Source organism: Spermophilus citellus, assembly GCF_964194105.1.
Source record: "Spermophilus citellus genome assembly, chromosome: X".
Lineage (NCBI taxonomy): Eukaryota > Metazoa > Chordata > Mammalia > Rodentia > Sciuridae > Spermophilus > Spermophilus citellus.
In genome coordinates, this window is record NC_138190.1 from 107,437,670 (window position 1) to 107,453,866 (window position 16,197).

The 16,197-nt window shown below is 38.4% G+C and overlaps 1 protein-coding gene across 1 annotated transcript in view; it reads right to left on the reverse strand.

Annotated features, from left to right (window-relative positions):
• Positions 1–16,197, reverse strand: part of GUCY2F (guanylate cyclase 2F, retinal) — a gene marked incomplete at both ends in the record, with an annotated part of 89,911 nt that overhangs the window by 20,538 nt on the left and 53,176 nt on the right. The window contains 4 exon segments of the mRNA XM_081277732.1: positions 1,286–1,426; positions 6,693–6,795; positions 6,799–6,849; positions 9,408–9,579. Coding sequence (XP_081133858.1) covers positions 1,286–1,426; positions 6,693–6,795; positions 6,799–6,849; positions 9,408–9,579 — 467 coding nt within the window.

Here is a 16,197-nt window from a genome sequence, read left to right on the forward strand (position 1 = left end):
GCCAGGCATGTGGTTTAGTTGGAATGGGGGAAATAACAGAAGATAAGCCTAGAGAAGTAGAAAATGGATGGTATTAGAGGCTTCTGTATGTTGCATGAGGAATCAAGGTTTCATTTAATAAGTGATGAGTAACATTTGGAGTACTTTAAGTACACGACTGATGTGAGACCCTGAGAGCAGCAAAAGATAGCTAAGTGACTTTTTTTTCCTTTTTAAAATCTTTTATTTTAAGAATAAATTTAGACTTTTTAAAAAGTTGCAAAAATAGTACAGTTGCCTGCATACCCTTCACTTAGTTTACCCAAATGTTAGTAACTTATATAACCATAGTACAAAGGAAATTAGCATTTGTCCAACACCTTATAGAGTCCTTATTTGAATTTCATCAGCGTTCCCCTAATGTCCTTTTTTTAAAAATTCAAAATTCCAGACCTCATGCTGTATGTAATTGCTCTTTCTTGGTTTTCTCCACTTTGTGACCTTTCCTCATTCTTTTCCTATCTTAGACACTTTTGATGAGTTCTGGACAGTTATTCTGTAAAATGTATCTCAACTGGAGTTTGTCTGAAATTATCTCATGATTAAATTGAGGTTATGAAATTTGGGGGGGAAGAAAAATTCTACCCTCAGAGGTAATGTTTGTGCCCTTCATAGAGCATCATGCCTGGTCTACATGTTGTTGATGTGCCTTATTTCTGGTGATAGCAACTGAGAACACCTGGGTAAGGTGGTGTCTGCAGGATCCTGCATTTGTAAACTTACTATTTTTCCATTTGTAATGAGTATTTATCTTGTGGGTTCATGCTTTGAGAATATACAGATATCCTGTTTCTCTTCAAATTTTCACCCACTGATTTTACTATCCACTGATGGATTTTGCCTCATAGCCATGTGTTTTAAATGGGTGATGAGAATGAAAACCTGTGTTATGTCACAGTGAAAGATCAACATCCAGAGGCATCATGAGTAGTGCTGAAACCTTGGCAAGAAGTGATTCAAAGGAGTAGAGGGGACTGGAAAAGAGGACAAACGTATTGACATAGGTCCTGTAGGCCCTTGGCTTATGTCACAATTTGAAAAAGGACTAGCTGCCTGGATGCCCCCATGGTTAGTGCAGATGCTTAAAGCCTTTTGGCTCTAGGTCCCACCTGCATACAACATGGGTTGCTTGCAGACTAGCAGTCTGTCAGCACAAACGCTCTTCTGGCAAATCACAAGAGCCTGGGTTGGCTTGATGATTGGGACACAGTGGGCCTATGGTACCTTTTTGTCACCTCCCACTTACCTTCAGCAGGCAGTTCCATCATGCAGAATGCGGTTCCCCAAATCATCACTTCTTGCATGATGATGGCAAAGCTACAGACATCTCTTGTAAATCTGCTGCCACTCGGAGCTCTCAACAGTTCAGGGGCAGTCCACAGCATCTCTGCAAAGAAAGAATTGTGCAATGAATGTACGGAGGATTAACGGACACCTACAATGCTCTCAAGGGCTGAGGGTGCTGTTTTATTGACTGCTCTATATTTTTATTATACAGACTGGCATGCAACCCCCCCCAGTCTGAATCTATTAATCTAAGGAATTATGCACAGAGAAAACATACTATTCTCTCCACCCCAGGACTATGCAGAGAGACACAGCAGAGGTGTGGGGAAGGGCAAGAAGCTTGCAGTAGACATTATCTGGTGCTTGCTTTCTTGCTCTCTTGAGCCTGCAAGTAGCAGTTGGCAGGTTTCCAGGGAAAGGCAAGTGCACTGCCAGACTGGTTGCCATGGATTTGCTGTTTGCTAAGATCTATATGTGTCTGGTAATTTGATTGTGCCAGGGCTCAGGGATTCACAAGTTGCTTTCTCCAGATCTTCTCTAAAAGGATTAGAGGATGCCCAGGCCTCCTCTGTTTCTTGCAGAGCAAAAAGGTACAACAGTTACTTTAACTCAGTTCTACAAATATTTATTGAGGGTCTAATATGTACCAGGCATTATGAGAAGTGAAGGGGCAGTACTAAAGATGAATCAGACCTTGTATTTGCCCTTGAGGTATTGAAAAACCAGTGGGCAAGACAGCCATGGGTGCCCCTAAATGTAATATGAGAGAGATAGTGATGACAACCACTATATCATACATGGTAATGATTCTATTAAAAGCAAAATTTGAATACCCACTGTATGCTCTGATGTATTTCAGGCCCCATGGGGGACAAAATATTATCTAAGGTTTCAGTGTCTATGACAATCAGAATGTCAGAAATTTTTATAGGGGGCAACGTAGGCAATATATACAGAAATATATTTTGATAATATAAAGAGTAGTCAAATATTGTGAGGCTAAGTTTTGAGTTGAACCCTATAGAATTTTCATGTCTGTGGGTTGAAAATGGCTGAATATTGGCAATTTCATCAGGTTCAAACTAATAAAAGATGGAGCAGACCAAATTAATCCAGGAAGGCTTCCTGGAAAAGTTAAGTCTTCTGTGCACTCATTAAGAAGGTCAAGGATGCAGCTTTCTGGAGCTGAGAGGGTAAGGGCTTTGCAGGGAGAAAGAACAGTATGTGCAAAAGAACAAGAGGCAGAAAGGAGCAAATTGTGGGTGGTAGGAGGGTGGTAAGCAGATTAGTTTGGCTGAAGAGAAGGGCTCTGTTAAGGAATAATGAGAAAGGAGAAATGGGGTTGATGAAGTGGGGGAGGGAGGGTGGCTTGAAGAATGGGGGCAGAAGGTGAGAGGCCCTGAGAGCCAAATGAAGGCATTTGGAATGAATACAAAAGGCAGTAGGGGTGCTGGAGCTGGAGAGGGATTTGATGAAAGCCTTGTTGGGAAGATTAATCTGGCAACCTGCACAAGTTGGATTGAAGGAGAGGCTGGAGTCAGGGAGACTAGCTAGGAAGTTATTGCAGTAGCTGAGGTGAAAGGGGCCTGAATGGGGGTGGGGCAGCATTAGTAGGATGAGGAACCAAATATATTAGAAGGCTACAATGGAGAAGGAAGTGACAGGACTGGGGATGGGCTCACTGTGCTTTGTGAAGGGGAGGGAATTGAAGTAAACAGGTTGACATTCAGTTAGGGAGGCAGGAGAAGAATGGCTGCAAAGGGTGGGGGTGTCAGAGGGAAAGTGATGGCTAACTTTTCATCTTGTTAAATTTGTGATATAAGAAGGGAGCCCAGGGGGCAAGTTGCTATGAAGCAAGAAGGAGGATGAAAGGTCAGAGATGACTGTGGTTTGGTAGTGAAATCCAGGAAAGAGAAATGCACCCTGGAAATTCTTATTTTCAGCCAACCCTCATCAAAATGATGGAACAAGAAATTCTAGCTTCATTCCTAATCATGTACCCATATTCTCTCTTTGCTCTCCAGGTGTCCCCAGCCTTTGTCCTTGTACCAGGCCCTATGGAAAGTCTCTGATGCACTCACCATGTTGGTTTTGTCCTGATGTCTCCCTGTCTCAGAGGACAGATATTTACAAGTGAAACCAAAAGATTGAATGATATGTTAGCCAAAGAAATACATTTCTGACTGTGGGATTTCAAGCATGATGGTTTTGGAAGGGAGGGCAGGGGTGGACATTTGAGAGCATGGAAAATGGTATATGGCTGCTTCTTCCTGGCATCCACTCTCTCTGCACATTTAAAAGCACAAGAAGGGAAAAGAGGGCAAAACTCTTTGGTAAAAAGCTAGGTGATTAAATACAATCATTACCAAACAGTATTTTCAGAGAGCACTGACATGTATGTTGTTAATGGCTAAAATGAGGCTTTATCTGCACTATACTTACATAGTCGAGAGTGGGTAATAATGAATACACTTACAACCCAACCCCATTTCCTCATCCCCACTCCAGAAACAAGTAAGAGCCACTAGCCACCATTAAACTTGAACCCTTAGGAAAACTAGAAAAATCACTTTGGATTTTTGTTTGTTTGTTTGTTTGTTTGTTTGTTTGCACTAGCTGGAACCAGTACTATCTCTGAGTCTTGCTATGGCGATTAAATCACTCTGGAGAACCAGTGTGGTACAGTACAAAATAACACAGAACTGGGAGTAAGGAGACTTGGGTTCAAAACCTTAGCTTGGCCACTAATTATCTTACATTGCTGAACCTCAATTCTCCCATCTGCAAAATGGAAGTTGAGCCAGATGACCTGACATGTATGTTGTTCCAATCGAAGATTCTATTAGCCTTGTCACCTAAGGCAGGGAAGCAGTTCCTTTAGTTCATTTTATTTCATTAATCCATAAATATTTATTCTGCCAGGTGCCATAAGTCACTCAGGAGGAGTCCCTCAGGAGGAAAACTTGTTTCTTGTTATCACATAGCTCATAGTTTGGGTGGGGGATGAGACAGCTAATTAAATGAGTAATACTAACAAACTATGGTATTAAAACAAACTTCAGGATTCTAAAGATCACAAAGAAGACCAACTTAGCTGAGCAGAGGGAGTCATGGAAAACTTCTCAATGCAGTGGTATTTCAGCCCTATAGAAGTAGAATTTATTCAGACCCAGCTGAGTATATGACAGAGTGGGAAGGGAAGAATAGGCAGAGGGTATATCATGTGTAAAGAACTAGAAGTAAGGGAGAGCCTGGTATAAATAAACATCTGGAAGGAGTTCAGCATGGCTGGAGCAAAGAGATGAAACAGGAGTAGCTAAGCAAGGCCCAGGCCAGGCAGGACCCATAAGGCATTTATGAACTTTATCCTAAGAGCAATGAGAAGCCATTCAATGGAGGTCAGCATAGCTGTAACATGATCAGATTTGCAGTTTATCAAGCTCCCTCTGACTGCAGTGTGAAGAACAGACTGCAATTTAGAGAGTGAAGTGAAATGAAAAGAGTGAGAGACAGTACACACACACAAACACACACACACACACACACACACACACACACAGAGAGAGAGAGAGAGAGAGAGAGAGAGAGAGAGAGAGAAGGTATTCTTTACTTATTCTAAGACTGAATGTCCTTAAGCATGGAAGTTGCCAGGCTTGGATTAAATGGAACTCTGGGAAACTAAGGATTGTGTTTTACCTTTTATACATGACAAAATTTGACAGAAAGTTAAGTACTTGCTATCAACTACGTCAGAAACAGGAACATGTCCACAGAAAGAAACAGAGAGTGGCAAGATCACATGCCTTTCACTGTGATTATCAGGAGCATCAATCCTTCCAAAGCATGAATGGGCAGAAGAAAGAAAATTTAAGTTTTCATTTGACTGGGTATAGGGGCTAGGATTCAGAAAGCCTGAATGGAAGTCCTAGAATTGCTGCTAAGTAGCTGCATGATATGGGCAAATCACAAGCCTCCACTATCTCATCTTAAAAATTGAGATAGTTGAAATAGGAGTAGCTAAGCAAGGCCTAGACCAGGCAGGACCCATAACTTCCTGAACTTGTAAAGATGATTCCACCGAGAACTGGACTGTCCATCTCTATTTGTGCATGTGTCTCCCTTTGTGTCTTTTATTATTTTTTCCTTTGTGCAGTAAAGTCAGCAGTTTTAAAAGTTATAATGCCATCTATTTATTTATTTTAATTGATGCATTATACCTAAAATACAATTTGAATACATTATGGTATATTCATACATTCACCCAGTATAATTCTGTTAACTTTATTGCCCAGGTCTTTCCCTTTCCCTCTCTTCCTCCCTCTGCCTTGGTTCCTAAGAACAATATAGTACAGTAAGGGGATGGATCAGGGAGAAAGGGAGGGAATGGGGTAGTACTGGGGATTCAAATAAATAAAACTGTGTTGTATGCATTTACGAATATGTCAAAATGAACCCCATTATTATGTAAAACTATAATGCACTAATAAAATAAAACAAATTTATAATGCCAAAGAACATCTTAAGAATATGGTTTTATATTGTAATTTTGCAACTCCTCCTCTGTCTTCTTGAGTTGTCTGTTTCTATACATTTCTGTGTCATTCCCTCTCTTCTTCACCCTCACAATATAAGTTAAAACTTTTAATGTTCAAGTTTCCTATATGTATTTAACTGTTTTCATTTTCTCTTTTTCCTTTTCTTTCTCTCTCCCTCTTTTCTATCAGTTTGTTCCCTCCTCCCCTTCTCACCCCCACATCTTAGATTTCTCCTATTTCATTGATCTGTTGTGACCCCTACAGGCATTTCTTAGTGCTACCACTAGTGCAATGGACAGAAGACAAAACACAAAATGGACTACAGGCATACTTACTTAGTAGGCCATAATTCTATCTGCAGCCATCTCACATAACCCATGAAACATTTATTTGCTGGCGCCCCTCCTTGTTTCTTCCTCTGACAGACACAATACTGGTGTATTCTAGTGACATCCCATTCTAGAATGTACTCTGTAGGGGTCCAGCTTCCAAATTACCCTCCATTCAATCTGACAAGTATTTATTGAGCACCTACTGTGTGCTTAGCATTCAGCAAGATTCTCCAGGGACTGCTGGGGTCTCTGAACAATACAGCCTAATCCTGCCACAGCAGGAACTGAACATTATTGCACTGGCTTTGTTTGGAAGGCTAGGCCAGGCTGAGGTTACAGCATGCAGACTTCATTCAAGTCCTTTGGTTTGGAAATGAGGCTGGATTTTCAACAAAAGTGGGGAGTTGAAATGAGCCTGAGGCTTTAATTCAGTGCATATTTTCATTTGAGCTTTGTGGTTACTTTGTGTGCATCAGAAGGGTACAAATTCATTGCTTACCTTCTGCAGAAGGTTCCTCTTCAGAGAGTCTCAGCATTTCTAAGATGTCATTAAAGCCATAATCTGTCACTTTTAGTACAAACTGCCCATCTACCACACAGTTCTAAGACTTTAGCCTCCCATGAACAAACTCACTGTGGTGTAAGTACTTCATGCCCTGCAAATAATACAACAGAATTTATTTACCAACTTATTTAACTATTTTGTGCTTTTAGAGCCACTTTCTGATATTGTTAATGGCATGAGCTATTATGATCCAGAATTCAGCTTGTTCTCTTATATGCAGGCAAAACAAACCCTGACAAGGTATTTAGGACCCTTATAGCTCTAAAATGGTAGGCTTTGATGAAGAATTATATTACGTGTATATGGAGAATTATGTGTTACTTGGAGATTTATTGACATTTCAGAAACTGGATGGAAACATAATTGCCAAGAATTTGGTGATTGTGATTTTCTCCAACAGGTCTAATGTAAGTCTCATCCATTATTGGCAACAGTGAAAACTGGTACAGCTTTTTGGGTGGACAATTTAGCAATAGCTATAAAATTTTAAACATACAAACCTTGTACTCCACAGTTTCTACTTCTCCAACAGAGAAATGGTTGCATATATGCACAAAGGGACAGAGAGAAGAATGTTCATTCCACATTTGTTTTTATAATAGTATATAATTAGAAATACACTAAATATCAATAAGGGATGGGCTACATTTATGTTACATCCTTGAATATTCTACATTGCTTAAAACTGGCTGGGGTTGTGGCTCAGTGGTAGAGCTCTTTCCTAGTATGTGTGAGGTACTGGGTTTGATCCTCAGCACCACATATAAATAAGTAAAATAAAGGTCCATCAATAACTAAAAGAATATTTAAAAATAATTAAAATGAATAAGATAGATCTGTATGTGCTGACAGAACTCTGCACCAAGGTGTAAGTGAAAAATAGTGATTTGCAGAAGTAAGTGGTAGCATACTTATTTAAAAAAACAAACAAAAATATCATCTGCAATGTATGTAAATATATATAAAATGAATTACAAGTCCATTCACCAAATTGTTAGCAATAGCTAAATTTGGTGGGGGATATGAAGAAAAATGGTTGGGTAAATGTCAGTATTTTGTCATATATACTTATGCCATTTGATTTTGTGTTAATTTAATGTCACTTTGCAGTTAAAATAGACAATAAAAAAGAAAATGAAAGCTTTGAATATCACTGATCTCTGTTTTTGCCTGGCAGCCTTTACATGACATTCAAATGGGATCTATCAGGACTCTATCATATGGGTTTAACCATTCTGCATATAAATATATCCATATTCTACTTCATTCATTTCAGAACCATTTATGCTGAGAGTACTTTTAAGTATCTGGCTCTGTTTTTCAGCCTAACATCCCTTTGTATTTGAATGCTTCACATCTTGTGCTCTAAAAAAGTTTGTACTTTTCAGTACTTCCAAGTAGAGTCTACAATCAAAAGATATCCCTCAGGTTTCTTAAAGCTTGGGTTTCATTCATCACTGGCCTGAGAACACTGTCATTTAAAGGCCTCTCCCTTAAGCCACTTGGTTTTGCTTATAGAGTGAGTAAAAAGAATACTAGAATAGGTATTAGGAGATTTGCATTCTATTATCAGTTCTGCCATTTCATAGTTAACTGATAAATATTTATTTAGTACCTACTATGTGTCTCAGACACTACATAGTAAAGCGTAGCTCATTTAGTTTTTCTTAGCCTCTATAAAAGAAGAATAATCACCCTATCTTAAAGAGAATGGAAGTGAGGTAATGTCTTCCCTTTCCATGCCCCCTTGAAAAGGTTTAGGCCATGATACAGAAATCAAGACTGTGATCAATATGCAGAAAGCTTGACAAGTAATTAATTGATTATCCAGATCAACCCCACAAAATGCACATACACCCAATTTGCCTATCATTTCATTTAGTTAATGGATTCCAAAGAAGCCCATCTATGGAACCTTCCATGAACCTTCTTGGCTGTCAGCAGTCCTTGGAACTGAAAATGGAGGTGCTGGCTTATAGAATCAACAGTTTTTGGCTTTCTGGTAGCACTGAGTTCCCAGCCCATACCTATGGTAAGCAAAGACTGAGTCACCTTTTGGAAGGTAAAAGCTAGAAGGTGATGCTAAGTAGCACCAAAGATTCTGGGAATGAGCACTTTCCCACATCCACAGAGGAAAGAGAAGTGGTATACATATAAATTATATATATATATATATATATATTTTAACTTCCTATATGTCATCAAGTATTCTTCTGCCATATATATAAAAAATGGTATACATATAAATTATATATACATATATAAATATATACATTTATATATATATATATAATTTATATATATAATATATATGTATGATTTATATATAATTTATATGTATGCCATATATAAATTATATACATATATAATTTATATGTATACCATTTCTTTATATATATGGCAGAAGAGTACTTGATGACAAATAGGAAATTTAAAAAAATAGTTGGTCCTCAAATTAAGGAGTGGGGCAGGTAAATATTGGCTGTATCAGTACCTTGTAACAAATATAAACAAGAGGACTGTGAAAAGACAGGAAGGAAGGTAAAAGAGTGGAATGATCACAGTGATCTGAGGAAAATAAAACAGCTCAAAACTTTTAAGTTTTAATCTATAAGGGAAATCCAAGATTTCATCAGTCTTTTAATTAACCTTGATGAGATCCAGCAGGAGTTTCGCAACCTCATTTGTCAGTATGTCTTCTAAGCTCCTTTGGGGACAGAATTCACTAATAATGGCAAACATTCCCAAATCATGGAAGAAGCCCAATAAAGGGTTAATGTTCTCATGATGAAGAAACAGGAGGGAAAGAGAAGAGTCACAGCTATCTTGTCTCATTTGGGGAACAGAATTATGGGCACATAACATTCTCTTCATCATCCTGGTTGGTGGCTGTGGTAAGCAGAATTTTCACCCCATGAACTCTAACCCCTAGCCCTATTATGTGATTGTATTATGCCATCTGGGCATAAAGTAGATTAACAGAGTGAAACTAACCGAATCACAATGAGCCCTTAAAGGGAGAAGAAGGGCTGAGGTTGTGGCTCAGTGGTATAGCACCTGCCTTGTACATGTTAGGCCCTGGGTTCAAACCTCAGCACCATATAAAAATAAATAAATAAAGATATTGTGTCCATCTGCAACCAAAAAAAAAATAAAGAAAGATATTTTTAAAAGGAAAAGAGAAAGACCAAAGGAGCCAGAGGGATTCAACCTATTGGCACTCAGTCTGCCAATATTGACTTTAAGATGGAGAAAGGAGGCTATGAGCAAAGGAATTTGTACAGCCTCTACAAGATGGGAACAGGACTCAGTTGATGGCCAGTGAGAAAATGGGGACCTCAGTTCCAAAACTCTATTGAACTAAATTCTGCTGACAAGCTAACAAGCCTGGAGATGGGTTTTCCCTTCAAGCATCTAGATAAGAACCCAGTGTAATTGGCCCCTCAACTTCAAACTTGTAAGATGCTGAGCAGAATACCCAGCTGAGTCTGGCTACACTTCTGATCTACACAACTATGAGATAATAAATTGATGTTTTAAGCCACTAAGTTTGTGTTAACGTGTTACAGCAGCAATAGAAAAATGAATGCAATAGACAAAGAGGGAAATTTCAGGCAGGAATTTCATTCAGCATACTTACTAGTAAATGCTGGAGTTGGGCCTCTCATCATGATTCCTCTGGGACTCTCTGAAATGGAGCTCGTGGATCCAAGAAAACTAAAGAGAGGTAGTGCAGTAAAAAGTATAATAAGTTGTCTTTCTATGAATACTTATCTACTCAGCATCTATTAAAATAATTTCCCTACATAAACATAAGTTTAGACCTTACAAAATTGTATCAGAAAAAAATCCCTCTAGAATTCTGTCTACATTTTCCCTTCATATTCATTTTTCCCCACTAATATAAGAAACATTTAGTGTGTGCTCACCATGTTGAAGACACAGAATGACATGCCAGACAAACAGAAATAAACAAAATGCAATCACTATCCTGAAAATGCTGGCATTCAATGAGAGGTGACAGACAAATTATCTGACAATTGTATTTTACCATGAAATGTGTTCTGAAAGAAGAGGACATAGGATGCTGAGAGAGTTTAGATGTTCAATATCTAATTCAGCCTTGGGGGTCAGAGAAAGCTTCCCAGAGGAGGTAGAATCTTGACTAGACTGAAGGACAAGAAAAAAAAATTGACCATGTGAGAGTCACTTGATGGAGGGGTTAAGAGTGACAGCATGTTGTGTTGAAGAAACTGCAACAGGCCTAGCATGCCCACAAGAATGTGCAGAGGAGAGACCATGAAATAACTAGCTTCAGAAATGGATCTGAGCCACATCCCTTGGGACTTTGAGAACCATGCTATAAATTTTTTATATATTTATATATTGAAATTTATATTATAGGAACTCTGTGAGTAATTGTCATCTATTATTATTTCTATTAAAAGGCATATGAGAAAGAGAAAAATAAACTCCACAATCATATTCAGATTTCTACTTGGATTCGTGGGTAGTTGGTGGTGCTATACATTAATACAAGGGATTCCAGGATAGGGTAGTAGTGGATGTTTGGTGCACCACCCATATCCCTTTTACTGTGCACTCCCCTATGAGTTTTGGTTGATAACTCAGTTATCCCACTCTCAGAAAAAAAAAAAAAACTGAGGGCCCAAACCAAAGGTAAGTCACTTTACCTTGGAGGTTAAGCCCATCCATAGATCTCAGGCAATGATTGGTTGTGGATAGTCCAAATGTCTAGTTATCTGGTTTCAAGGTGGGACTCATGATATAATGTGTGCTCCAGCATTTTCCCATGAGATTATACTGTCTGTAGTCTCCAGCTGAGATCAAATACTTACTTAGCTTTTACCTCTGCCATATCCTGCTTTCCTCACTCTTTTCCTATGAGAGCATTCTCTCAATAAGAAATCTGAACAAGAGTTTCCATCTTAAGCTCAGCTTTTAGGTAATCCAACCTAAGACAGATAGAAAAGCAAATTTCATGGCATGGAAGGCTATAGATTCAGTTTGGGACATTGAAAATGAGGTATCTGTCATAGCCTGTGAAATTGCTGTTAATAAATAAACATAGACAATTTTAACAAAAAGAAAATGAGGTACCTGTAAAATATCAAGATGGATCTATTTGAGACAGTTGTATATTCAGGGTTTGGAACTCAAGAAAGAGGTCTGATCTGGATAAACAGACTTAGGAATTGTGAGAATATAAATGATATGTTAAATCAATGGGAATGAATGAAGTAATGCAAGGAAAGCATTTAGGAAAAAATAGAAAAGAAAAATGTATCAATATTTAAATGATAGAAAATTGAACAGCAGCCTACATAAAAACCAAGAAGGGAGGCCAAAGAAGTGGAGAAAAGTCTATTTACAGCAACAACCTTAACACTACAGGACAACTTTCAGTAAAGTGAGATAAATGCCAGAAAGAATTTCAGAAAAGTGTGACAAATACCAGAGAGGTCAGGTAATGTGAAGAAATGTATCTAGTGAATTGAATCATTGGGAAATTATTAATTGCTGAAACTCACTATGCAAATATGTTTGCACACACACACACACACACACACTCAGACACACACACTTCATACATGTATTGGCTCTCTGTATCCATGGGTTCTGCATCTGCATATTCAGTCAAGCACAGATCAAAAATGTTATAAAAATCTTTTTCTTGCAATTATAACCTAAATAATAAAGTGTAACTACTATTTACATAGTATTTTTTAATATTTTATTTTTTAGTTATAGGTGAACACAAAATCTTCATCTTATTTTTATGTGGTGCTGAGGATCGAACCCAGTGCCTCACGCATGCTAGGCGAGCGCTCTATCTCTGAGCCACAAGCCCAGTCCACATAGTATTTACATTGTATTAGGTATTATAAATAGTTTAGAGATAATATAATATATGTGGGAGGATATGCATAGGTTGTATGAAAGATATCCCACTTTATATAAGGAATTTGAACATCCATGGATTTTGTTACCTGAGGGGGTGTCCTGGAATCACTCCCCCATAGACACTGAGAGACAACTGTGTGTGTGTGTGTGTATGTGTGTATACCATCATGCAAGTGTGCATGTACACACACACACAGGCTTAGAATAGTAGTAGTGTGAGTAAACAGAAAAAAGCAGATATATTTTAGAGTTCTAAATCACATTACCTATTGGTGTGGGGAGTAAAGGAAAGAATTAAATCAAATATTATTCTATTTTGAGCATTGAGAGGATAGTGGGTCATTTATTGAGATGGTGTGCACCTGGGGACTTAAAACATGGGCTTGTTTTTTCCAACAAGATGACCCAAGTCAAGGTTAAATTACCCCTGGTGGAAATGGCAGCTAAAGATCAACAAAACTGCCTACCAAACACAAAAGTCTGACACCTATGACAATTCTCTTAGTCTACTATAACCTAAATTAATTAGGCAGACATGAAAACTCAGCCTACAGGTTGAAAATTAGTCACCTTCTTCTGACTTCATTCTCTTTTGAACCAAGCAGCCAAAACTACTGGGTTCTGGACCTCCATCAGAAGAAAGAGTACAAAGTGGTTATGTCAGAGACTGCTAGCTACTCAGAACACATCTGCTTCCCTTTCTTGTTGGGCAAAGATAATCCACATTTACCAGCCTCTCTTGGAGCTAAGGATAGCCATATGACTGAATTCTAAGCAATGGAATCTAAGAGGAGGTAATATGTGACATTTCTAGGCTAAGGTTTTTAAGCAGCAAATACATTCCCTTCCACTTCTATGGCTAAATGCAGATTTCGACGAGGCCCTAAGATGGTCATAGACTCAGTTCCTGAATCACCATATTGGAGGAGAGTCTCCCGCCAACCAAGAATACCATTGTGTTATTATTTGAGTGAGAATTAAGCTTCTATTGTGTTTAAGACATTAAGGAGGTGGGAGTATAACTCAGTGGTAGAGCATGTGCTTAGCATTCACAAAAAGCCTTGGGTTAGATACACTGCACCACACACACACAAAAAAAATATTTGGGGAGTATGTTACAGCATCTATCATTACACCATCAGCCCAAATTTGGAAAATTGCAGGCCTAGGTCCTTGCAAGATCTTTACAATCATCTTTCCTCAGCTATATCCATTAGAGAAAATCCTTCATAGGAAATAGGTAGATACTTCTATGCAAATATATCCCTACTAAGACTCTGGACAACCCTAGGATGCAGAAAATATTTGGAACACTTATTTGAGCAAGATAACCATTTATTGGGTAGACATGTAATTTACCACTTCCATAATACATACCATCAATGTGGCCACCATCAATGTTCAAAAAATAAAATCCTGTCTCCCAGGATTTTTGTTAGCCTCAAAATTGACATAAAACCTTTAAGCATACAAGTGTTGACACCTGCTCCTGATTCAAACATGGGCCTAGATTATCTTCAAGATTCCTTCGCCCCATTAAAAATGTTCCTGGAAGTCGGGCATGGTGGCACACACCTGTAATCCCAGCAGCTTAAGAGGCTGAGGCAGGAGGATCACAAGTTTGAGGCCAACCTCAGAAATTTAGCAAGGCTCTAAGCAATTTAGCAAGACCCTGTCTCAAAATGAAAACATGTAAAGTACTGGGGATGTAGTTCAGTGGTAAAGTGACTGTTTTAGTCAGCTTTTTTCACTGCTGTGACTAAAGGACCTAGACAGAACAAGTGTAGATAAGGAAAAGTTTATTTGGAGGCTTACAGTTTCTGAGGTTTCAATCCATAGACAGCCCTACTCCATCCCTCAGGGCTCAAAGTGAGGCTGAACATCATAGCAAAAGAGGGTGAGAAAGGAAAGCAGCTCACATGATTATCAGGAAGCAGAGAGAGAAAAAAGAGAGTCTCTGCTTGCCAAATACAAATGTATACCCAAAGCCAGGCCCCCAATGTCCCACCTCCTCCAGCCACACCCCACCTGCCCACCACTCAATTAGTCCCATCAAGGGATTAATTTACTGATTGGGCTAAGATTCTCACAATCCAACCACTTCTCTTCTGAGCCTTCTTGCATTGTCTCACACATGAACTTTTGGGGGACACCTCACATCCAAACCATAACAACACTCTTGGGTTAAATCCCCAGTACATCATGGCAAATGGCAAATGGACATCATAACACCAGAAATGATTTCTGTTTGCCATTTTCCACAGCAGCTACAATGTCATCCTAGAGGTAGGTTTAGATAGTCCTAAAAAAATATTCACAACCTCAGCACCCACCACAATTACATCAGCCATTGACACCTATTTTTGGCAGCAATATTTACTATCTCCATGAACTAATGGTTGTGTCTAGCGCCTTACATTATCTTGTTTTGTGGTAGAAAACTATTGATCAAGACTTCTTCTCCCTGTATCTATTCCATTGCCTACAACCCAGGAATCAGTGATCATTTAGAATATAATAACTAGGCACTAGTGGAAGACTTCTGCTGCTGAATTTTCCATGAACAATACTTTATTAATTTATTAAACATTTATTGACTATGTACTAGATGTCAGGCTGGATTTCTATTATGGCAGATTTTGTGAGTTTGGGGACTAGACTCCTTCTCTAAGATGGACTGAGGTCTCCTGTAGTTTCCCAATATTTAGAAGACAAGGCTTTACTGGAGGAATGGTTGAGCTCTTTCTTAAGGTATCTACCAAATTTTGAAGTGCCACCATATGTTGAGAATAGAAACAAAAGAATGAAGACCAAAGCCTCTGAAGTGCAGTCCAAATATTCCAATATTTTGATTGAAACCTACATACTGTTAGAGGGATACCCCTGAGAGAGTCGAAGTAGAGGTGGAATGAAACTAACTAAAGCTGAAATATAACTTCAATATTGCTCAATCTCTGATTAGATTAATGTGATTAGCCCTTATCCTGCACACCTAACAGATGGAAAGAGAAAATTCTCACTGATAGAATATATTAATTTGACCCTCTACAGTTTTGTAGTATAAAATATCTACCATATAATAAAAATTAAAAATCAAAGGCTGGAATTGTGGCTCACTGGTAGAGCTCTCACCTGGCATGTGCGAAGCCCTGGGTTTGATCCTCAGCACCACATAAAAATAAATAAATAAATAAAATAAAGATATTGTGTCCAACTACAACTAAAAAGAAAGTATTTTAAAAAATAGATATTTGAAAAGGCAGAGACAGAGGAGGCAATGGAGCAATGTCTTTAAGTTACTAATAAACCAAAAAACAGTAACATGTAGGCTTTGTACAACCACAAGCCTGAGATCCCAATTAGAATAAGACATGTTCCATGTTTCTATAAATATTTCACAATGTACTCTACAGTCATGTATATCTAGAAAGAACAAATAAAAGATGAAAGCAAAAAATATTGGAAGACAGTGAGAAGTAGAGGTAAAGCTATACTTGAAACTAAAATGGGTAAA